Genomic DNA, 23,365 nt, shown 5'->3' on the forward strand with positions numbered 1-23,365 from the left:
AATGGTATATAATCCCAAACAATTTTGCAGTAGTTTGTTTGTAACCTTGATAAAGGAATGCAGTCATCGTGGTTTTGAGGAACACAAAATGAAAAAATTATTGCAGAAATCTGATAAAATATTAACAATGATAACAGAAACTATGATGCTACAAAGTAATATCTAAGTTGTGTAGGTAAGCAGTATGAATGATAATCAACATAGTTGTCAGTAGAGAAGAGCAGCAGATACTCATCATACATCTTGAAATCAGCAGCTATGATGTTAATAGTTGCCTCAGTTATGTGAGAGCATGAGGAAAGCCAAGCTTATGAAGAAAGCAGCCGTCGTAACTTTTGTGTATGTATATCAATAGTAGCAAATTTGTATAGCAGCAACAAGGCATAGAAAATAATATTAACAACTATACCATATGAAATGAGTCATGTATAATGGTTAAGAAGCTCAACACCCTGTAAAAATAAATAAGTGAGATGTTAGCATAATCAATTTTTCCCTTTTTGTTATATTTTTTTCATTTTTACTTTTATTTTCATCCACCCCATGAATCTCAAACTTCTTTTTTTTTTCCTTGAAACACTCTTTTTTTAATTTCTTTAAATGCAGAACTGAAATTGATAAATTTCACTGTGAAAGTTCATAAGCTTAGCATCCATGTAGTCTCCATGTAGAAAGCATTTCAAATAAATAATATGTGTATTATGCTGAGGGATCAAAGTAAGGAGGCTGAATAAATTAGTGCAGATTGATGAAGTGATATATAGTGGAAGAGCACGGGATAGAAGGAATAGCATAAGAGATGTAGGTAATGATAGGATGCCAACCATGCAAGCATCAATATAGGCAAATGGAAGGGCAAGCAATTCCTTGAGGTCATGTAAGTGGAAAGCATATCAAATAGTTACGAAAATGCAGATAGAAACTTTGGACACCCTAGCAACCATATACAATAGCAAGCAAAATTGTGATTTATCAAGATTTAGTGAAAATCGAATATAACCCGAACATTTTGCCATCCTAATATGAAAGAAGTTATTAGAACCATATATATTATATCCCATATCCATCAGCTTGAAGAAGTTGATAACATCGACCTTTAATTGCTAACATAGTATCCGAAGTAAAATTTTCAAAGCATGCTAAATTAGCTAAATAATCTATCGTCTAGTTATCCTCACGATATGTATGAGTGATGATGAAAGATGTAATAGTCAATTTCTAGTACCGTAGATCTTGAATTAACGGATCATGCAACCGAACATTAGAATGGAAACCAATAAGCCATCGAATTATCATAAAAGCATCATCTTCTAGCTAGATATATGTGGCTCTATGCTCCAGTACAATAACTTGAACTCCCAAACAAGCCGCTGTTAGCTCGGCATAAGGAACAAAGGTGAGAGGTAGGAGCTTACCACCAGCTTGAATAAGTTGAGCATCATGATTTTTTATAATATAAGCAACAGCTCTATCATATTTCATAGATGCATCGAAATTTATCTTAAGTGCACCAATGGATGGAGGTAGCCACGAAACCTAAAGAGGCGAAGTTACCACTTACTTATAAGAAGAGGAAGTACTCTCTTAATGCATTGATAGGACACTTAAACATATCTTATAAAGTAAAAAATTAGCAGTAAAAAATATAATAAATCTACGAAGTAGTTGATTATAAGTAGAAATTCTATGATTAAAAATTATTAGATTTTTAGTTTCTTTGGTAAGCAAGAGGAGCTAAGAGATGAAATTAAAATATAATTATGATAAATATATACCATAAAACTAACATCCTAATAATCAGGAGAGTGTTGTCCAAAGGCTAATAGTACTATCCTGACAACTCAAAAATATACAGTCCTTCCTGTTTACAATAATTAGTAAACATATAGCTAGATAATATAAAACAACTTCTAACATAGAGGATGGGAAGGCACTATAAATTACACTCTCAACTAATAATAGTAGCAGCATTAGCCTGCCCCTTCTACCATAAGGTAATCGCACAAATCAAAACCTTAACCCATCCCTACGGCAAATTAAAATAATGTGAATATTACAGCAAGCTTCTTGAGAGGTTAAATTATTCATAACCTTCTTTTTTAAAAGGAACTTAGTGCTATGCTATTCAATCTCATAGCGAAGTTGCTCAGTTATGAAATTAAAGTCAATCATAGTGGCTTGTTTGGCAACAGCATCATCATAGTTCCACCATAAATCCCAAAAAATAGTAGACTCAGTAAATATAAGCATGATAGTTACAGACCATAAAATCAAATCTCCAATATTCATGAAGGTGGTGTCTCAGACCTCATAATATCTTCTTGACAACTCAAAAATATATAACCCTTCTCTACTTATACCAACCAACAGAAATATACTTAAAGAGAATAAAACATCTTTCAACATATATAAAGGATAAGGAGGCACTATAAATTACACTCTGAGCTAATAAAAGGATCAACACTGCCCTGCCACATCGATCAAGAGGAAATCATAGAAATCAAAGCCTAAAGGCAATCCCACGACAGATTAAATTAGCATGACTGTTGCTACGAACTGTTTGGGAGATAAGATTATTCATAGAATTTTCTATATCAATGAACTCAGTGCGGTAGCATTCAACCTCACAATAAAATTGCTTGGTCATGAAAATAAGGTCAATCATAATGGCTAATTTAGGTTCAGCATCATCATAGTTCAAGCACAAATCTCAGGAGATGGCAAATCCAATGAGGCACCTAGTAGATACAACAAGACAGCACAATAATAGCATAATAACCTCTATTTTCATCCCCCCATTCAGCACGTGGACATCAATTTCCCTATCGAAAGAATATCCTACTTGATATACACATATAAGAAAAAACAATAATAGTAATAGCAAGAAGAAAGTTCATGAGCCCATAGGTTACTGTAATCTCAGAGCTTCTATGGTAGTATAATGCAACCAACATCACGATATGTCCTAGCAGGTGTGACATATCAATACCCATTATAGGATAGAAATCAAGCCATAGTTGATAGGCATCAAACTTTATAAATAGGAACCCACACATTAGGATAAGCATCATCATTATTCAACAGTAACCCCATAAGCATCAGCCACTAGTAAAACATTAAGCTTAAGGCTGACTAAATCATTAGATATAATAACAAAGTTCTTCTGTTAAGCAGTATTAGCTAACCAATTAGCAACTCGATTTGCTTCCTGAAGTATGGCAAATTTTGAGAATTTTATTGTCCTGCTTTCATACCATTAAGTCTCTTAATAGAGGGTGCACCAATTTAATATTAGAATAATCATTGGATAACTATTGGATTATAGTCATAGAATCTTCTTCTACTATAAGTTGCTGAATATTCATCTCACACAATGCTACTCTAACTCCAAGCCATGCTGCAGTCATTTCAACAAGTACAACAAAACAAAATGGTAATTTCTTTCCTACAGCTCTTAGCAGATATCCCAAATGATTTCGAATAACACAAGCCACTGCCACCCCTTCTAAAGACACGGATGTATCAAAATTCAATTTGAGAACTCCCATGGGAGGAGGAAACTATCTCATTTGCTCAGGCCTTAGCTGATAGTATATAATAGCAATACTAATTTTTCAGTGCCATAACTAGCTCTCAAACTTAAATTTCAGTATAGTATAGCTATAGAAAGGCATCATATGAATGGCATCCCTAATTAATTGATCGAACGTAATAGAGAGATTTTAGAATAACCTATCATTACGAGTCCTCCAAAGATACTACGGTAATAGAATAACAATAATTTTCAACCCCTTTTCTATCTTGACTTCAGATATAAAATTCTTTACAACTGATAAAGAAGTAAACTGAAATTGAATACCAAACACTTCCTCCAATTTTCTCTAACAGAAGACTGCAAAAGAATACCCAAAAATTACATGATGATAGTCCTCAATCATATTTATACATATATCACAAAGAGAGAGTTCAGTTGGGATAATATTTCTTCGACATAGCAAATTCTTACAGGATAATTTTTGCCATACTATCCTCCACTAAAAAGTTTTGATACTCATCCATATGTCTAATTTCCAACTCCTGATCTTCTTGAGATAAATTAGCTATTCTAAAGAAAGGATAGATGTCTCTCAAAGTTATCTCATTAACCCCACCCTTACTCCATCAAATCTGGTCTTGCCATAAACCTTGGGATATGAGAATGTGATAAATTTGATCCACTATCTCCATCGAAAATAGAGTCAATAGTCTATCTCGGTCTCAAGTTCTATTTTGTGAAATTACTTCCTGTAGGTTCATATTTGTCAGATCCTTAACCATATTTAGATAAGTTCACCACTTTACAATGGGTAATAGGGACAACTATGGATCATAAATCAGCTTTGTAGATTCACCATTGCCCACTGATCAAGAATTGAATCTCTACATCATATTTCACTTTCTTTGCCCAACACATTAAACAGTTAGTAGGTTTTTTATAATCATGCCAAGATTCTGAAAATTTATATTTAGCACAGACTATCTGAACTTAAAGTGATTGAGGCTTAAGAATTAGTTGAGCAGCCATCTTGCCAATTAAAGCTTGTCTCTTCTGACATAGAAAAATAATCCCTATGCCCCCATCTTTCTTTGGAGCACAAATCTTATCCCATGAGATCAAATGAAGGCCTTTGTGTTCAATCGAATGGCCCAAAAGAAATATTTTATATGCCTTCTCAATTTTTGTCAATATAGTCAATGGGACATGTGAAGAGGACATACAATATATTGGAACTATGGTTAGAATAGATTATAATAAAGTAGTTCTATCTGCAAACGACAATGGCCTCCATTTCTAATCATCCATTCTAGCAGTAACTACCTCAATCAAATATGAAAAATTAAAAATATGTAATCTTCTTCTAGAAATTGGCACACCCAAATACTTTTAGCTAGATGTACATACCTCTATATTGAAACTAGCACAAATGTGATGCTTTCTATCTCTAGACAAGGCAGGACTAAAAATAATATATAATTTATTAATATTAATTGCTTATTCTGAAATACCTGTAATAGGTTTATAAGATTGCTTTAAGACAGACTGTATTAGATAATGTAGCCTTAGCAATTAGCATTATATCATCAGTAAGTAACATATAAGACAGTCATAGACCCCCCCTACCCAGTCTATATATTCTTAGGATCCGAGATTAAACAGCAGCTTTTAAGAGTAAAGATAAAAATTTAGAGCACAAGATAAATAAATAGCATGACAAAGGACACTCTTATCGCATCCTTCTTGAAGACTGGAACCACTCAGTACATGATTCATTAATCAATAGGCCAAATTGATAGTCAGTAGTACACATTCTAACCCACTTAATAAATTTTGAGTGAAATCCATAGTTGTGGAGCACCTTCAATAGATAAAGCCAATGAACTCTATCATAAACCTTTTTCATATCAACTTTGAGAACTATAAGACTTCTAGCATGAGGTGCCCACATTAATTAGTGCATAACCTCATGCCCCAACAAAATATTTTTCTTGATACTCCTTCCTAGAATAAAGACCTCCTATTCAACAAAGATTAAAGATGGTAACAAAGGCCTCAGCCTATTTGCTAAAAATTTTGCTACTAATTTATATATAGTATTAGTTAGACTAATGGGCCGAAAGTCATTAGAGACAGCAGGATTCAACTTTTTAGGGATAAGAGTGACATAAGTTTATTTTTAAATACTTGATAAACAAGTATGTTGAAAAATATATTTGACCGCATCAATGACCTCCTGACAAATATGTGCCAAAAATTCTAAAAGAAGATCTTGGAATCTGCTAGTTCCAAAGGCTTTTTGAGAAGGCATATATTTTATAACTTTCTCAATCTCTTCAACTGTAATTGCTTGAATTAGAGAGTCATTTTGAAGAGAAGAGACCTTAAAAAATCCTGAAGGTAGCTCTGTCTCACCAATATCATCTTGAACCTACCATCTTTGTTGAAAATGCTCTGTTAGAATTTTTCTAATATCCTCCTGTTCTATAGTTCTCATACCACTTTGGTCTAATATATTAGTGATTCTATTTTGTCTTCACCTTAGAATGGTGGAATGATGGAAAATTTTTAAATCTATATCCCCATCTTTTAGCCATAACAGACGAGACCTACCACCAAAATATTTCTTGAATATATAAATTCTTATGGTATTGCTGCAAAAGGTGTAAAATCTTTGATATTCTGCTAAAGAAATCCCCTTTGGTTGCATCTCCTTGAGCTGAAGCTTATAGATGGTTTCATATAGTCATTCACCTCTTTTGAAAATATTACCTATAGATTTCTTCCATTTTAGCAGAGCCTTCTTGGTATTGCTTAATAATAAAGTGAGGTTAACCCCCAGTGAGTGTGAACCACCATAGCTCCAAGCCTCCTCAACAACTTGATTCATACCCTCACAATACATCCACATTTTCTCAAAATGGAAATGACTTGCTCCTTACTTCCTCTTGTCTATAATGGATAATAATAATGGGGAATGATCAAATATAAATCTGATCAAGTACTGAATGCTTGAGTCTGAAAACAAATCCAACCATTAATCAGACACATATGCCCTATCCAGTCTATTGTTGCACCAAATATAAAGTAGACCCTCATAGCCCATATCCAACAATTCAGTTTATCTGAGAAAATCTCTAAATTATCTAATAGCTCTATCATCCTTAAATGATTTTTCTTCTTTTTTGTCTTCAGCATTAAAAATATAATGAAAATTCCTAATGAGAAGAAGAAGAAGTCCCAAATTTTTGATAGCCTCCACCTGATCCTATACCTGCCTCCTCTCAACTTCATAAGTACTAGCATAAACAACTCCCATCATCCACACTGGGCCATAGGCTAATAATATCAAAAGTAATTTGCCTATTAGAATGATCAAAATCTACATCCTCCAACACCCTTTTCTATACCACCATAATACCTCTCGATAATCCTCTAGAAGGAACCATATATATTCCCCAAGCCAGACCCATAATTCTTAAAAAATAGCCTAGATAATCTCCAGATAATCTTGTTTCTAATAGACAACATATATTAGGGTTATGCTGTCTCACCAACTTTTTAAAATAATTGATAAAAGATGGCTTAGCAGCACCCCTATAATTTCATGCTAAGACTTTCATTAAGAAAGTGTTAGAGAGGATGTCTTTCCCAAAACCTCCTCAGCATACACATTATCCATTGCCCAACATTCTCATGCCCTCCCCGAACCTGAGGTTGGGCATCTATTTGCTATTTTGAGGCTAAAAATTTATCTCTTTATGGTGTGTGAGAAGACAAAATAGATTTTAATTTTGATATATAAGCCTTATGGTTATCTGAATCATTAGTTGAAGATTCATCCAATATTGGCCCAGTCGATGGTTTGATGTTACCAGATAGTTGCTGAGATATGATCCCCTTCCAATCATCCACTGGCCTCCATATTTCCTTCACATTAGTAGCCTACTTAGCACTTCCTTGTAGCCCAACGTACAGTACTAATTGTTTCCCTTGCTCACTGCTTCCTTGGCCTTCTTATCTAACTATGACCTTAGTTTGTGGTGGAGATTCGACCCAGGAGAGCAAGTTTTAGACCCTTGCTTGGTAGGTGACCATTTTCTCTTCTCTTTCACATTACCTATCACCAAGGATTCAACCCTGGATGAAGTTGAAGAAGTAATATCTATGGGCTGAACAGTAGACTCTTCCATTTTCTTCAACAATAGTGCAAACCAAGATCCCATCTCTCTATCAACTACAGATTTAGTATTCTTTTGCTTGGCTGGAGAGGTTCTCCTGGATTGTCACTTCTGTTGTTTCCATGCCCCACCTTGTTTCTCCTAGTAAGGTTGAAAGTCATCCTTCTATTCTTTTTGGATAATTGGTTAGCCATGGAACTCTTGATGCTCAGATCTAAGAACCTTAAACTTGTAAAATCTTAGATCTTCTAGTAGTTCAGCATAACTACACTCCGCTAAGCCTATAGTTATCTGGCCACAAGTATAGCGTATCTCCAACAAATCCTCATAGATGAACTCCTACCAAAGAACCATGTCATTCACTTTAACCTTTGCACCTGGGGCATATAACTTGGATAGTATTGATCAAATACACACTCTTACATAACCGATCTTTGTAGGGGCCTCTATCCACTCATCCAAAAACAAAAATTTTCCCATGACTGCCATAATTAATTCGCAAAATCTTATCTTTTTCTCAAAGTTCAAGAGGTAAATCTAGAAGCATAACCCAAATCTTAGCTTATTTTATAATATCTTTACTAGATTTGAAATTCGGCCTGTAATCCTCCATTGCTAAGAGCTGTCCCACTAGGAACCAAGGTCTCCTAGCAAGAATCCGGTTCTTGATCTCTTTTGAAGGGAACTTGAATATCATAATTCCTTCAGACGAGGAAAAAATTTGGATCTCTCCTTCTACATTCCATTGAAGCCTGAGCTCCCTTTGGATAAAATCTAACAGAAAATCCTTCCTCAAAAATTTACCCAAAAGAGCCGTACTCTATTTCGATACTACTTGACTGATATCCTCCTCTGAAGCGATCACATAGTTGAATCTCTCTTCCAACAATATGATATCCTCTATTGTTGCATGTGAAGTTTTCTAGCAAAACCAGTGAGTTCGTTAGTCAACCTGGGCCCATGACCTCTTGATCTCAGCCATCGGAACACCTTTCGCCACCGATGTCGCTCATAACTAGATGCCTTGCTCACTCCTTCCACCCGACTCGACTGGCCTAGAGGAGAAACCCCCCTTTTGGTAGTCGATCTACACCTTCTTCCACTCAAGGTCCCCTCTCATCCCACCAATGGCAAGATCCGACGGAACCCTAGCCACAGCTTTCCCTTTCTCACTCATATAGCCTTTCTTTCTCTAAACGATCTATTAGATTTTTAGTTGTTGGTACTACTAAACAATTATGAGTGCAAAAGTCTAAAAAATATTGGAAGAGACTATCATACATGATAGATTTGTGATTCAAATTTAGTAGATAAATTGGATGGGATTACAAAACAACCCCTTCTTTTTCTTTTATAGAGAGAGAAGAGGGGGTGGTAGGTGAAAAAGGAGGAGAGAAGAGAATACGATTAGAGATATGAAAGGGCTCACGAGAAGTCATCATGGTCCGATCCTAGTCAATTATAAATGAGTGCACTTTCTCTTGTCAGGGAGATTTGCCCTTTGTAACATGTACACAATTAGCCTATACACCAAACCATATTTGCATGACTAACGGTAATGCAATAGATAAGGCATACTAACAATCCTTTATTCTTATAGTTTGTTTGATTGAAGTATGTCAGGTTACAAGATGATACGGTAATTTTTGAAAATTATTTATTTAAAAAATAATTAGAGAAGAAAATAAATTTTATCATATTTAGTTGGAGAAAAAGATTAAAAATATTTTTAAATACTACAGATATTTTTAAAATAGATAAATCATAAATTTTGTAGAATATTAAATCATTGAAAATTTATAGGAGCCTGATATGGAAAGAAGAAGAAGTACATCCCTGATTAAATTGAAAAAAAAAAAATTGGCTTTAGGTGATTTACAAAATAAAGTACATGAATAATCTTGATTGTAAGTCATAAATTGTTATAAACTTGAAGTGGCACTTTTTGATCGTAACTGCTAATAAGTAAGGCTGGACATGGGTAGAGTTGGGCCACATGTCTACTTGAAAAGCATTTTTGTTATGCCTTAAATATTTTCCCAAATTCCAGCATGAGCCTGAGCCTAAGCCTAAGCTTAATCTGAAGTCTAATTGGATCCAAATCCAAATAAGCCTATTGGGATGGCCAACCCAAATTGATCCATCAGCATAATATTTTGGGCATATAATTGGCCCAGATCCAACAACAAAGGCTCCCAGTAGAAGGTACTAATGATGAATTCAGAATAGTATCAGGCCGGGTTCCAAGCTAGCATTTTGAGCTAGAAGTCGGGCTAGGGTTTCAACCCGAGCTAGGTCCAAAATTTATTTGGATCCTTATTGTAGATCCAAGTCCGACTCCAGTAGCCTCAAGCCTAATCCAAAGTCTAACTTGAAGTCAATCCAGCTGGACACAGGCTTGGGTCCCGCCCAAGCAAGTTCCAGCTTAACTTGTAAGTCATAAATTGTTTCTCAAACTATGTCAAAAAGATAAACAAAAGAAAAATATTAAACCATGAGCTCTGGGACCAAACAATAATATTTTGACAGAGATCCAGATAAGGTAGCTTCGGGGTCACTGGAGGTGCACAAGTGGCTCGAGATAAAATTAGATAAGAACAGATCATATAGTGCCAGCTGTAAAGATGTCTAATATACCTCTCACGAGTTCAATGATTCATATTGCGTTCATCAATTGCTTCCATAATAATAGTTATAGTTTCTATCTTTTGTTACAAACCAGACCAATGTACCATTTCCTGATCATGTAATCATGTTTTTAATCTTTAACATAATGACAGAAATATGCAGCAACATCGTCAGCGCACAAACATCGAATCTTCTGTATGAGAATATCCATGATATTGCATTGACTCAACACATAAAGTCCATATCGTATCGATGCCTTGTAGGCTTGGGACCCACATGCCAGAGAAAAGTTACAGGATTTCTCGAGAACCAGGCCTATCACCACACGCAAATGTAACAACGGTCTCCATGGGAACAGAAGAAGACTTTTGTTATGTTCCCAATAGATAATTAGCTGGTCTTCTAGGGTATGACCAAGCCAAGGAAGGGAAGGATAATATTGAATCTAACCAAATTTAAATGGAGTGAAACTGGTGGCGGAGCACCTGGTTTTGGCCGGCCCATGATTCCAACGTCAACTCCGGCCCACAGTTCCGTCGCACCACGACCTTTACTGCTCTCCCAACCTTAACCTCTCTTCTTCTATATATACCTTCGCATGCAGGTTCCTACGTCCATCCACGAGAGGGCAATTCTCTAGAAAGATTGGGTATAGGGATCCTTCTTTTCCTTCATAAAAATTCAGGCATCCATCTTAACGTCCTTGGAAGAGTTCTTAGTCATCTCATATCCAAATGGGTCGTTGGGTGAAACCAGAGGTTAGCCTTCCTTGTCTCGGCTCTTCTAATCTTTTTTGTTTTGTTGCAATTGAGAAAGAGATGTCCATGTGTATGCATATAGAGAGAGTTTTATGATCATTTGAGATGGTGGTGTGATCTTTGTGCATGGCGTCTATCAGGTGTACCCGCTGATGGCAGCCATGACCTTGGTGACAGGGATGTGCGTGTTCCAGCTGACAAGGAACATGATCTTGAATCCTGATGTCAGGTGAGATGCCGTCTCTTCTTCTATAAAGGATGTTTACGTGATGGAAGTTCCTTGCTGTATCAGTTCATGGATTTTTTTTTTTTTTTTTTTTGGGTGTGTTTTTGGGTGTTTGTTTATGTGCTTAGTTTTATTCGTACGTGAACTCAAAGCTGAGGTTTTTTTTTTTTTAATATAGTTTTCTTGGTTCTTTAAGGGAGGACATGAAATTTTTAATTAAAAAGTAAGAAAATCGTCTCTTACCAATCATTAGATTAAAAAGCTTCAGCTTTTCAATCTAACTGACAGGTAAAAAGGTTGAGGTCAATAACTGCTAGCATAGTTTGTTGGCACCTTATACCCAAGTGCTTGCCCTTCAAAAGGTTCCATTCAATTCCTTAGTATTACTCGGAAAAAAAAAAAATCAACTTATCAAAAATCTTAAAATCAAGATGGTGGATGATTGACACCTTGATGTATTATGATACATGCATCACAATCTAGACAAAGAAATTTTTGACAAAAATCGAGATATCTAGATGTCTTGCCAACATGATGGCTAGAAATATCTACATCATCAATTTAATTTTTTTTTATTGTGAAAAATCTGTAATTAGATGAGAAAACTAGACAAAGAAAATTCAGATGGTATATTTGAGATGGACATAATTATATATTGATAGACTATGTATGTGAGATGAAAAAAATCAAATTAAAAATAATTAGATTTTTGTTGCATCACTATTGCTTGACAAAACTGAAAAATCCATATTTTGGCTGGTTGGATGTGAGAAAATAGATGATTAGCTATGCGGTTGGAGGAAGCTTTGAAGAGAGGAGTGGAAACATTTTCATAAATCAAATAAATAAATAAAAAAATCATGCTCACATTTTGATAAAAAAAAAAAAAAAAAAAAAAAAAAAAAAAAAACCGTGACTAGCTTCATAGAAAAGTGACCAAAGTTAACCTAGCTAGGTAACTTCTTTATTCATTTAAAAAAAAAAGTGAACTTGGGTTCGAAGTAGGCATGAACTGGCAGTGGCATACATTAATTTAAATTTCTGGTTATTGAAAACCTATAATTAGATTGAGCAGCCATATAGAAAAGCACAGACCAAGCTTAGCTCAGCTAGTTGGCATCTTTATCCATATAAGAGTGGCCTTGGGTTTTAAATAGGTGTCAACCTGGCAGTGTCACATGTCAATTTAAATTTCTATAATTTAAACCCATAATTAGATTGCAAAATAAGATCAAAGAAAATTCAGCCGATATAGTTACATCATATCAGGTGACATTTAGAATGGACAAAATTTGTTGCTAATTTTTTCTATGCTATGTTTGTGAGATGAAAACCGAGTTAAGATCTCGATCAGATTTTTGTCGCATCAACCCAAAATAATCAAAAATCAGTAGGCTGGCTGGTTGGATGCAAGAAACAATACATAATTGTCCATGGGATTGGAGGAAGGTTCTAGGAGGAGAGTTGAAACACTTTTTGAAAATAAAATAAATAACTAAAAAAATTGTTCTAATACTGTGACAAACAAAAATAGTGACTAGTTTCATGCAAGAGCACCAACAAAACTTAGCTTAGCTCGTTGGCATGTCTATCTATGTAAAAACGGTTCTAGGTTTAACCAGGCTTGAACACTGCAGTGACATACGTTAATTTAAATTTCTTGTTATCAAAAAACCACAATTAGATTGCAAAATAAAACCAAAGAAAATTCAGCCAATATTTACATCATATCAAGTGATATTTTGTATGGACAAAATTTAATGCCCATACTTTACATATCATGCCGCCAAATTTAAAACCTTGTTAGGAACTCGATAAGATTTTGGCTATATCACTATTGCTGGTCAAAACTAGAAAAATTTAGTTGATAGAAAAAATAAGTAAATAAAAAATATGCTAATATTGCAACAAACAAATAGAAAAAAAGGTCACTAGCTTTCTACAAAAGCATCGACCACACTTGGCTAGTTGGCATCTCTATCGACATGAGATTGTTACTGGGTTTGAACCAGGCATGAAGCTGGCAGCAGCACCTCCTCCCTTTTCTTATAAGTTGTGTTCACTTCAGACTTAAAATAGAATAGAGATCCCTTTATCCTATTTGTTCCACTTTAACCCAGTAAAATACACAGCAATTTTATCATTCCCTTTCTTCACCTGAAGATAATTTCCAATGTGGTCTCAAAGGCCTGCTGCTCCAAATCAAATTTCAGAGCCCAAGGGATCTCTAAGAAATGGAAAGATCATCAATTCAAATCAGAGAATAGCAGTTCAGAAAAAGTTAAACTGTGATGTTTCGCATGCTAAGTAGATGGTGGACTTGATAATTATGTAGATGATCCTGTGTATAAAAGAGTACAACTTAACAAGAACGACCTTCCCCTTGCAGAATCAACAAGACTCGCCGATCGACTGCAATCCTTGACAATGCAGAGGAGGGGGAAATGTACAGCCAACACAGCTTCCGCAAGTTCCTCTACCGGCTCCGTCCTTCAGTCCTGCCATCTTTCGATGGCTTATCCACCGACAGTGACAAATAAAGCAATTCACCAATGCAATGTCTGTTATATATCGGTATGAATACTCATGTTTTATCAAGAATGATGCATGAACTTTGAAGACAGAATCTCTCTCAATTCAGAGTTTGTATTAGGATGATGCATCCATTTTAGAATAAAGGAATGGTGTGTTTGAATTTCAGAAGTTGAATAAGATAAGGTGGTAATTTTTTTGACCGTGTTACTTCTTGCGTGAGTACAAAATGGCAGTCACTACTGAGATCCCAATGATGGTTGCTGGGACAGCCCAATACTGCAATGTCTTGCTTGAAAGCTTGGTAATGAGGTTGGAAGGTTGGTCCTTCCTAACGATTTCGAGCTCTGGGATAGCAGGTGTTGGATCTAATTCTCCAATACAATAATCTTGCATGAGCTCTCTAGCACTTTTGCTGTGGCCTGCATCTTCGAACTCTTCAGTTGAGTTCTTCCCTTTAAAACAAAGTTGAAGAGCATAAGATTTGGCAATAAGGCATTAATTTAATTTGAAGTTGTATGTATGCCATGCTACCAACAGCAATAATGGGGAGACTTGGATATAATTTCATCTAATTTTATATTAAAGAAAACTTGACATTCAGAAGAGATCAGAATACCAGCTGCTGATAGGAGAACATCATCTCCTCCAGGGTGGTCGTCCAAATACTTTGTCACGTCGTATACCTGCCGTAAACCACAAAGATATAAATACAAAGCTTGGATAACGAACTGCCTTTGTGAATTTTCATAATAGAGATTGTGGAAAAGAAAAAGATAGGTTTCTTATCCAGCTCTCATCCTTGATACTTGATTTTTATTTTTTTTTCTTTTTTTTTTTTGTTAATGTGATGTTCTCTTTTTGCAATGAAGGTACAGATAAATTATGCAAGTCTGTGCAACCTATATACTAAAGGAGGAGGAGGAAGAAGAAGAAGAAGAACACCCCCCACCCTGCAACCACAACCCCCCCCCCCACCCCCCAACAAAAACCACCCCCCCCCAAAAAAAAAGGAACCCTTCTTCCAAAGTAGTAAATTTTACTGATCAAAGAGGAGAACCAAGGGTTATAAAATCGCAACAAGGTGGCAAATATTGATTTCTCTCTACATACATCATCTGCTATGCAATTGACTTCCTGGAAAATAGTTAAATAAACATCATTATGGTCTGTCCTTTGCCGATGAATCTGGTGATCGTTACTATAGCCGAAACAATTTTAATCAGAATGTTTTCTACCATGTATGCCAGATTTATCTACAAAAATATGGTTTCTAGTGACTTGAAGGTAGCGATGGACACAATCAAATCAACAAATAGATGGGTAAGAAGCTTCTGAAAATTCTCATTTATAAAGAAGCTTTCAGAGTTTTTGTTTGGGATTTGGGCCCCTAGCAATAAGATAGCAACGCATCTGGATAACTACTCATTTGACACTGGAACATTGTGTCTAGGTTCTCTCAAAACTTGCATCAACTTCTAGTAGCTTTGCTTGCTCGCAACTATTGAAGGCCAAAATGCATGGTAAAAAACAACTACAAAATCATCTATAAAAGGCCAAAGACTGCAACAGAGCATGCTTTGCACAATTTTTCAAGGATGTTACCTTATTCAAGTTACCCCTATCCTTTATATGGTATATGCAAGCTTTGGTAACAGTCATTATGCACTATGTTATCCGCCTGACTGGGGGAAAAATAAATGAGAAAGAAGATTCCCAAAACCTCTTCATGTGTGTGCCATAAGTTGGATGATAACTTCAAACATTTTTAGCTATTTTGCTTTTGAAGCATATCAGAGTTATTCACTGTTGGAGTCACTGCTGTCCGAGGAGAGGGAAAAATCCATTCTAATGGTGTTCACTCAAACAACTTATAGATACTTCTCCATATTGAAGCAATAAAAATAGTCTCTGCAAAGCAAGCTTTAGACAGATCACTCCATATTGAAACAGAATGAAGAAATAAAAGAGTGGTATGTAACTCATAATGAGACCAAGTTTTTCTTCCTTTTGTCACTAAGATAGTTCAAGTGTTGACAGAATCATTTATATTTAAAAAAAAAAATTATGATAGAATGACATGAAAATTATTCTTTTTAACATCTTAGAATCCCAATTAACTAGCCTTCTCAAAGCAGCTTTCTCTCTGTCAATCACCAATTTGGAATAATTTAGGAGGTTAGTAGATGCAATTCCAAAGGTTAGATTCTTTATATTTGCTACTCATCCAACAATCTTGCTCCTCAATCTATTCATCATGAAAATCATGGATATACTTGAATTGGTATGACCCTTCCCGTGCGAGTGTGTGCATGCGTGCATGCCCCCACCACTCCTTCCACAAGATGGGAAGAAAAACTTAAAAGAGATTAGACTAACAGATGTAACTACAACATTAAACTGTAAACCTTTGCTATTTTTCCTAGACTCTTGCTCACCTATCTCTAATCCATAACCATGAATAACCTCTATCCAAAAACTATCATTTTAGCTGCTTAAACCTACAGCCATTTGCAAGAATTTAATTCTTTCTTTAGCCCAAGAATGCTTGGTTCTCCTTCCCTCTTAGGTAAGAATCCCAAGCTAGTTGGAATATGTTTCCCTGTTGCCTTACTACACTACTCACTCTGGTTAATGATACATTGAATTTGTCATAAGACATGCTAACTAGCAGGCCTTATTAGGATTGTCTACAGTAATTTCAAATAGTGTTAAGTTAATCTAATCAAGCATTTTAATGTTGAAGTTTTGAACCAATGAAGTACATTGACAACAGTCTACCATAGCATGTCTTACAAAGCCAATCAAAAAACATGCGGTTTTTACCAAAACACTATATCAGACACAATGCATTACCAATATCTGATTGGGATAATGTAGGTATTCGAGAAAGCATTTTTTTGAGAAATACAGTAGGTTCCCCAAATATCCGACGAACTAGACTCCAACTGGTTTTTTTTGCAATACTCAACAAACCGTTTAAATGAATTTAAAAAAAAAAGTTTAATTATTTTAAAATCTTAAATTTTTTGGAGGTTTTTATTTTTATCTTGAACTTTGATTCGTAATCAGATCCTCAGACTTTTATCATGTTGCAATCTCTCCGAGTGCTATTTCTATCTGACAACTATGACGAAAATATCATGTGCTATCATGCGACACAGTGAAAGTTGATGTGGCATAGAATTAACTGACGTAGAACCCTAAACTTCTTTTTTTCCCCATTTCTTCCTTCTAGCTATGGTTTTTACTTTCCATTTCATAATTTCTCCTCTATCTTTTTCGAGCATGACTGACGTAAGAAGAAGATGGAAGAATAAAGCATGGAGGATTAGGATTGGTTGTTCTCATCTTCTTCTTAGCTTCTTTTGAAATTTGGGTTCTTCAAGGTTAGCTTTGTAAGTTTATAAGATTAGCTAAAGATTAAACGAACCAATAATTCGAATCATTATAACCCCAGAAACTCCATTAATCACATAATTTCCCAAGCAAATGTAAATAACAAAAAAAAAAAAAAGGAGACAACTAAGATTTTTGTGACCTCAAAGTTCAAATTTTCAACACTTGATAAAAAGAATGGTGATGGAAGCAGTCTTGGTAGTGGTTGACCTCTATGGAGAAGGGTTTAGAGATAGTGATGGTACAGACGGAGGTGCTGATGGTGGTGTAGGAGGTGGTGGAGTTTTAGAAGAGATAGCGATAGAGAGAAAGTGATGAAATTGAAAGTAGAAACCCTAGCTAAAAGGAAGAAACAAGAAAGAAGGCGTGTAGGATTCTACATCAGTTTTCATTACGTATCATGTAATAGCACATGACATTTCTGTCATAGTCGTCGGACGGAAATAGCACTCAAGGGGAGAAATTCGAACATTATAAAAATTTAAGGATCTAATTGTAATGAATCAAAGTTTAGGATAAAAATGAAAACCCCCAAAAAGTTTAAGATTTTAGAAGTAATTAAGCCTAAAAAAAAAAAAGAAGCATTACAACCAGAAGCGTTAAATCAATGGATGCCCCTTTTTCTAGGTTCTTAACTGCATTAACTAGTTCAATATGGCAGTTGTAAAATGAAAGAAATAAGAAATTTTTTACCATTGGATTCTCCTTGAGATAAAGATACACTTCAGTAAAATAAACAAAGAACAAAGACATTCAAATACACAGAGCATCTCTCTGCACTTTATTTTTGCACCCCTGTCCACTACAGACTTGTCAGCGAACCTATAACAAAACTCAAATTCTGACGATTTGCTTTCATTGTTTTATACAAAAGCTCTCCATTCAGGCAAACCCCTAAACAATTACCTCCATGCCCTCCAATATCACCGGACCAATGACTGGGAGCCGGAATATGCCACCACCATGTATATTATACCACAATAAAATCTGTTGTTTATACTATAATATACATCCACATACCCGTCAGATGTCACTAACCTGCAAATTAGCTGTTATCTTAACCATTTAAATCATCCATCAATTGATCCAAAATCACATCTTTGAACCTTAAAAACTTGTAAGCTGTGGTTTCCACATTCCACAATCTAAGATTTCTCACTACCCTAAAATCTAGCCATTTGCTCAAATATCGCCAATCTTAGCCAGACAACACCGATTACATGGTACACCTCAAACTTTCTAACGACAATTAAAATAAGCAAATCCACACGACTCTCACCTCATGTTTTTGATTTCAGAAAGAAACAAGGGAAAGGACAAAGGAAACAATAATCTCAATATAAGCTGAAATTCTCACAAGAAGGAAAAAACTCGCAATCTGATCATGGTTAAAATTTAACGTCAGCTCATCAAGAACAAAGCAAACAAATATATAATAGAACAAAAAGGACGAGAGAGATGATAGCAAACTGACAACAATAAGAGTTCATGGCCCTCCCCTGATTGGATTAAAAACATCAACAGCTAAAAAAGAAATCCAACGCCGTTGCCCATCAAGAAAAGGTAACATACGGATATCAAAAAGATGCAAAAAGCTCCCTTTTGCGATCAATAGCAAGCAGAAAAGGTTACAGTCCCGGGTTCATCAAAAAAAAAAGAACAAAAAAACATCATATTCATCCAAAAAAGAACGGATTACGCATCTAATAAGGTAGAGAGCGAGAGAGAAAGAGGGTACCTTGCCGTCGATGACGACCCAGCAATCCTCCTGGGTGTTGTGCTGGGAGGCTTCTTTCATCGAGTAAAGCTTCGTGATGGTCGGCATCGCTTCGATTTCTTCTCTCTTCCCGAACCCGTGAGAAGTTCTCCTCCCAAACAACCCAAGCAACACGAGGTGAGATGACAAGAAGTTTCTCCCTTTCTCGTCTCGGAGGAAGAAAAGTCTGGTGCAGCCACCAGAGCTTAAAAGGTCGAGGAACCGCCTAGGGCTGCGCCCCGGCCCCCAGTCAGACCGTGGACTCTAAGAGCCGGGATTTTTTTTTTTAATATTATTTTTTTAATACTTATTTTCCAATCTACTCCCTTCCTAATTTATTTTTCAAAATACCATAGCTTGGATAGGATGGTGCGTGCGTTGCAAAACCGCATGCTAAATATGCAGTTTCAAACCCAAAATATTGTAGTTTAGATAAGACGATGCAGACGCGACGAAATCGCATACTGAACGTATAATTTTTGTTTGAAATCGTATGTTTAATATATAATTTTAGATAAAATAAATAAAAATTTTAAAATTTAAATTTAAATATAAATTTAAAATTAAAACCGCATGTTCAGCATGTTATTTTTTTCGAATAAAATTATATTTAAATTATATTTTAAATTTTTTTTTTTCATACTCTTTTTTTTTCATTTCTGAAGGAGGAGATGGAGGCTCTTTATTATTATTTGATTAATAATAAATTATTATTATTTTATTAATATTTAAATATTTAATTCATAATAAATATTATTATTTTATTAATAAAAATATTATTATTTAATTAATAAAAATATTATTTTTTGTTTAGTAATAAATAATAAGGTCCGGATGAAGCTCCCATCCACGTCTCTGGATATGAAAAAATAATAATAATAAGGAGATAGGAATGGAAAAAAAAAAAAAAAAACCGTATCTTGAAGATGAGATTTCATTCGAAAAAATGATATCACGTGTTCAACGTGCAGTTTTAATTTTAAATTTTATAATTAAATTTAAATTTTAAATTTTTTATCCATCTTATCTGAAGCCGCATATTGAACATGCGATTTCTGTTCAATATGCAGCTTCAAACAAAAACAGTATGTTCAACGTACTTGTTGTGGTTCTAATAACGTAGAAAGCATCAATAGTCGCACATCGGTTATGAGTCAAAAAAAAATTATTTTTATAATTTTTTTTTTTAAAAATAGATAAATTACAAAATAAATATTAAAAAAATATATATTTAAAAAAAAAATCTTAATATCCGATCCAACTCAACGCGGCCGTGATCTCTCATTAGATTTGGGTTTACTGGGCACCAGAGCCGCGAATCATCCAATAGATTTGGCCATTTTTTGGGGCTGGGCACGGCTATTAAAGCATGGTTTCTAGCTATTGGAAATCATACCCTGGCAGGGCAATTGCCCAGTTCAAGTCCCATTTGAACATGGGGTCTGATTCAAACGCGCCAAATCTCATTATTTTACTTGATCCTTGTCATGTTTGTATCGGGTACCATATGGGTTCAGTCCAAGTCCACTGCTTTTTGTTAAGGAAAATAAAATCTCTTTATAGCATAAAAAATATTTTTTGATATCCATAAAAATATTTTATTAATGATATCTTTAAAGTATCATTTATGATTTTTCTACAGGTCCGTGAGAAATGAAATTGTTGGTGCAAAATTCCGTCGAAGTCGGAGTTGCTGGAGTCGAGAAGACCGTGGCCGCCATCGGGACCTGCAAGGAAAGTCTAAACCGGAGTTGGGGGTGCTCCGACAAGACCCTCCGACGCTCAAGTCAGTACTCTGCTTCAACAGAAATGGAGTGCTCGAGCGAAAATTTTGACAGAATTTCGAGATAGAGTTTTTGAGCTTAAAAAAGAACATATCTGGGGATCCTTATTTATAAACGGAGAGCACAACTGACTGACAACGACGTCTGTAACCATCTGGTAGTGGTACGTTCAGAGCCGTACGGAGTTTGTTACGGAGAGTAGTGGCGTCAGAGGTCGTTCAGGGCCACGTGAAGCTTGTTGCGGAGAGTGGAGTGGTGTCTGTTGTCGTGACTTGTCAGGGAGTGGTGGAGCTGCATGGAATCCATTGCAGAGAGTGAAACAGGGTGGCGGTTCTTGTCGTGGCTTGTCAGAAAGTGGTGGAGCCGCGTGGAATTCGTTGCAGCGAGTGGAGCAAGGTAGTGGCCCTTATTGTGGCTTGCTAGAGAGCTTGGACCCGTCGGCTGAAGCTCAGCTGGGATGCCTGATGGAGCAGAATGGCCCTTTACATCGTCGTTCTAGGAAAGGCTCAGATGTTTCGAGATCGCTGACGAATCTACTGTTGTCGGACGCTTCGGGTGCTGACATCTCAGGCGGGAGTCACCTGCTGTAGGAGCTCGGACGGAGATTTTCTGTTGGTGAAGTCCGGGGAAGTTCGATCGCTAGAGAAGTCCGTCTGGGATTTATCTGATGTGGAAGCTCATCCGAAGATCGTCCGTCGGAGAAGTCCGATTTTATGGGAAGCCTGATAGGAGGTCGGCCGGCGATGGACTTCGGATAGCGCTGGGGAGGCTCGGCAAACATCGAAGGCAATCGACTATCGCAAGGACCCAGCTGCTGGAGCTCGTCCGGAACCCATCTGCCGGAGAAGTAGCTCGACTGAAGTCTACCTGTAATAGAAGTTCGGAGGGAATTCGTTTACAGTAGAGGCTTGAATGGAATTTGCTTACAGTAGATGTCTGGGATAGACAGCCCGCTGTAGGAGTTCGGAGTAGACCGTTCATAGTAGAAGTTCGGCTCTCGTGGGAGCTCAATCGGGATCCGGAAGGCGGTCGACCGTCGTGGAAACTTGGATGGAGTCTGGTTACTGTAGAAATCTCGCTGTCGGGGAAGCTCGGATGCAGACGAAGTCCGAAAGAAGTTCAGAAAATAGTTGGTTGCTGTAGAAGGTCGGCTAACAGTGGGGCCCAGAGGGCCTTTGGGGTGGCCCAGTGGATGAGTGCAGAAGTTCATTGTCGGAGAAGTCCGAACGGTCGAGGGGGTTCAGAGAGACGCCACACGTAAGGTCGAGAGCCGGAAGAGCCCTGGAAGGATCGGTCTTTACAAACTTCGATCGGGGGATATTTTATACCCACCACCAGTCCCCCTACTTCCGAGTTCGGGTTTCAAATGAAGTACAGAGAAATTCTCACGGCTGAAGCTGCTCCCCTCGATTTCCGCACTCGGCGATTGCCAGATATTTTGACGTCCGGCACGCTGGTACCGGAGCCTTTTCGGAAAAGATTTCTTCTTTTCGGAATTCCCGCCAGGGCGTGGCTCTAGGTACGGCGTGATAATGGCTTTGTCAGCTGCTTGCCGTTTCCAACAGTCTGTCAAGGTGGGTGGGACACGCGGCGAATGCAGACCGGCTAGAAGAGATCCACAATCATTATTGCGTCGGATTCCGGGGTCTATTTAAACATATTCTCCTCCTTCAAGGGTTTCACTTTGCTTGAGAGAATCCCTCGGTTCCCCTCCTCTTTTCCGAGAGCTCCGGCTTCCTCTAGCATCCTTTCCGGCCTTAGGCGTCCTCCGGGTCGACCTCCATCGTCCTCGCCATCTCCCTATACTCCTGGGGTCAATCTAGGTTAGTTTCGGAACTTCCTGTCATTTTTCCATCCTTTCTTCTTCGTATTTTGTTTATTTAGCTTTCTCGGGGGCCTGTTTGCTATTTTTTCTGATTTTTCAAGATTTTTGTGGCTTCCATTTGATCCAAAATGTCCTCTGATATCTCCTCTTCTAGCAGTTCTAGGAGTTTGTCAGCCTCGATTCCCCACAGTACTAGTACCGTAGATGAATCTGTAGCTAGGACCGAACCTTGTCTGGCCTTTGCGCCGGACACCATCCCCGGCTCCTTGACTCCGGATGAACTCTCACTGATAAGGATTCAGTATGGAGTTCCTCTGGAGTACGAGCTGGAGCTTCCCGGGCCATCTGACCGGGCTAGCGCCCCTCCTCCCGACTGCTTCTGTCTGTACCAGAAGGCCTTCCGTGCCGGACTTTGGCTTCCACTGCCGTCCTTTGTCGTTGCTCTCTTTCGTTTTCTGAATATTTCTCTAGTTTTCGTCGTGCCGAACTCCTTTAGGTTCTTAATAGGATTTCTTTCTCTTTGTAGTTTAGCCGAAGTTCGTCCGACTCTTTCTTTGTTTAGAAACTTTTACACCTTCAAGCGCCATCCCTCGATAAAGGATTGGTGGTACTTCTCCCCCCAGTTCGGTAGAAAGGGGTTGTTGAAAGGTGCCCCCTCTTCTGTCCATAACTAGAAGGAGAAGTTCTTCTACGTCCGATGCCCAACCTTAGAGCTAGGATTACCCCCTTGGGGTTCTCTGA

The 23,365-nt window shown here is 36.9% G+C and overlaps 2 protein-coding genes across 2 annotated transcripts; one reads left to right on the plus strand and one right to left on the minus strand.

The window, feature by feature from the left end:
- Positions 1–10,953: 10,953 nt before the first annotated feature.
- LOC105057112 (uncharacterized) lies at positions 10,954–14,070 on the plus strand. The gene is made up of 3 exons (XM_010939584.3): positions 10,954–11,102; positions 11,243–11,331; positions 13,718–14,070. The coding sequence occupies exons 1-3, from the start codon at positions 11,079–11,081 to the stop codon at positions 13,866–13,868; spliced, it is 264 nt and encodes an 87-aa protein (XP_010937886.1). The 5' UTR covers positions 10,954–11,078; the 3' UTR covers positions 13,869–14,070.
- On the minus strand, positions 13,957–19,255 carry LOC105057106 (cytochrome b5). Its single transcript, XM_010939573.3, has 3 exons — positions 18,998–19,255; positions 14,480–14,546; positions 13,957–14,315 (listed from the first exon to the last, which is right to left on the minus strand). Exons 1-3 carry the CDS (start codon positions 19,082–19,084, stop codon positions 14,068–14,070), a joined length of 402 nt encoding a protein of 133 aa, XP_010937875.1. The 5' UTR covers positions 19,085–19,255; the 3' UTR covers positions 13,957–14,067.
- Positions 19,256–23,365: the final 4,110 nt, after the last annotated feature.

This window comes from Elaeis guineensis, chromosome 2 (genome assembly GCF_000442705.2).
Source record: "Elaeis guineensis isolate ETL-2024a chromosome 2, EG11, whole genome shotgun sequence".
NCBI classification, from domain to species: domain Eukaryota; kingdom Viridiplantae; phylum Streptophyta; class Magnoliopsida; order Arecales; family Arecaceae; genus Elaeis; species Elaeis guineensis.

Bases quoted from the DNA above. Each gene is read 5' to 3' on its own strand.
- LOC105057112 (XM_010939584.3), top strand. From the start codon at position 11,079: ATGGGTCGTTGGGTGAAACCAGAG. The intron at 11,103-11,242 runs GTTAGCCTTCCT...GGCGTCTATCAG, and splicing joins GTCGTTGGGTGAAACCAGAG to GTGTACCCGCTGATGGCAGC. The intron at 11,332-13,717 runs GTGAGATGCCGT...TTCCCCTTGCAG, and splicing joins ATCTTGAATCCTGATGTCAG to AATCAACAAGACTCGCCGAT.
- LOC105057106 (XM_010939573.3), bottom strand. From the start codon at position 19,084: ATGCCGACCATCACGAAGCTTTACTCGATGAAAGAAGCCTCCCAGCAC. The intron at 14,547-18,997 runs GTACCCTCTTTC...GGTTTACGGCAG, and splicing joins GGGTCGTCATCGACGGCAAG to GTATACGACGTGACAAAGTA. The intron at 14,316-14,479 runs GTATTCTGATCT...TTTGTTTTAAAG, and splicing joins TGTTCTCCTATCAGCAGCTG to GGAAGAACTCAACTGAAGAG.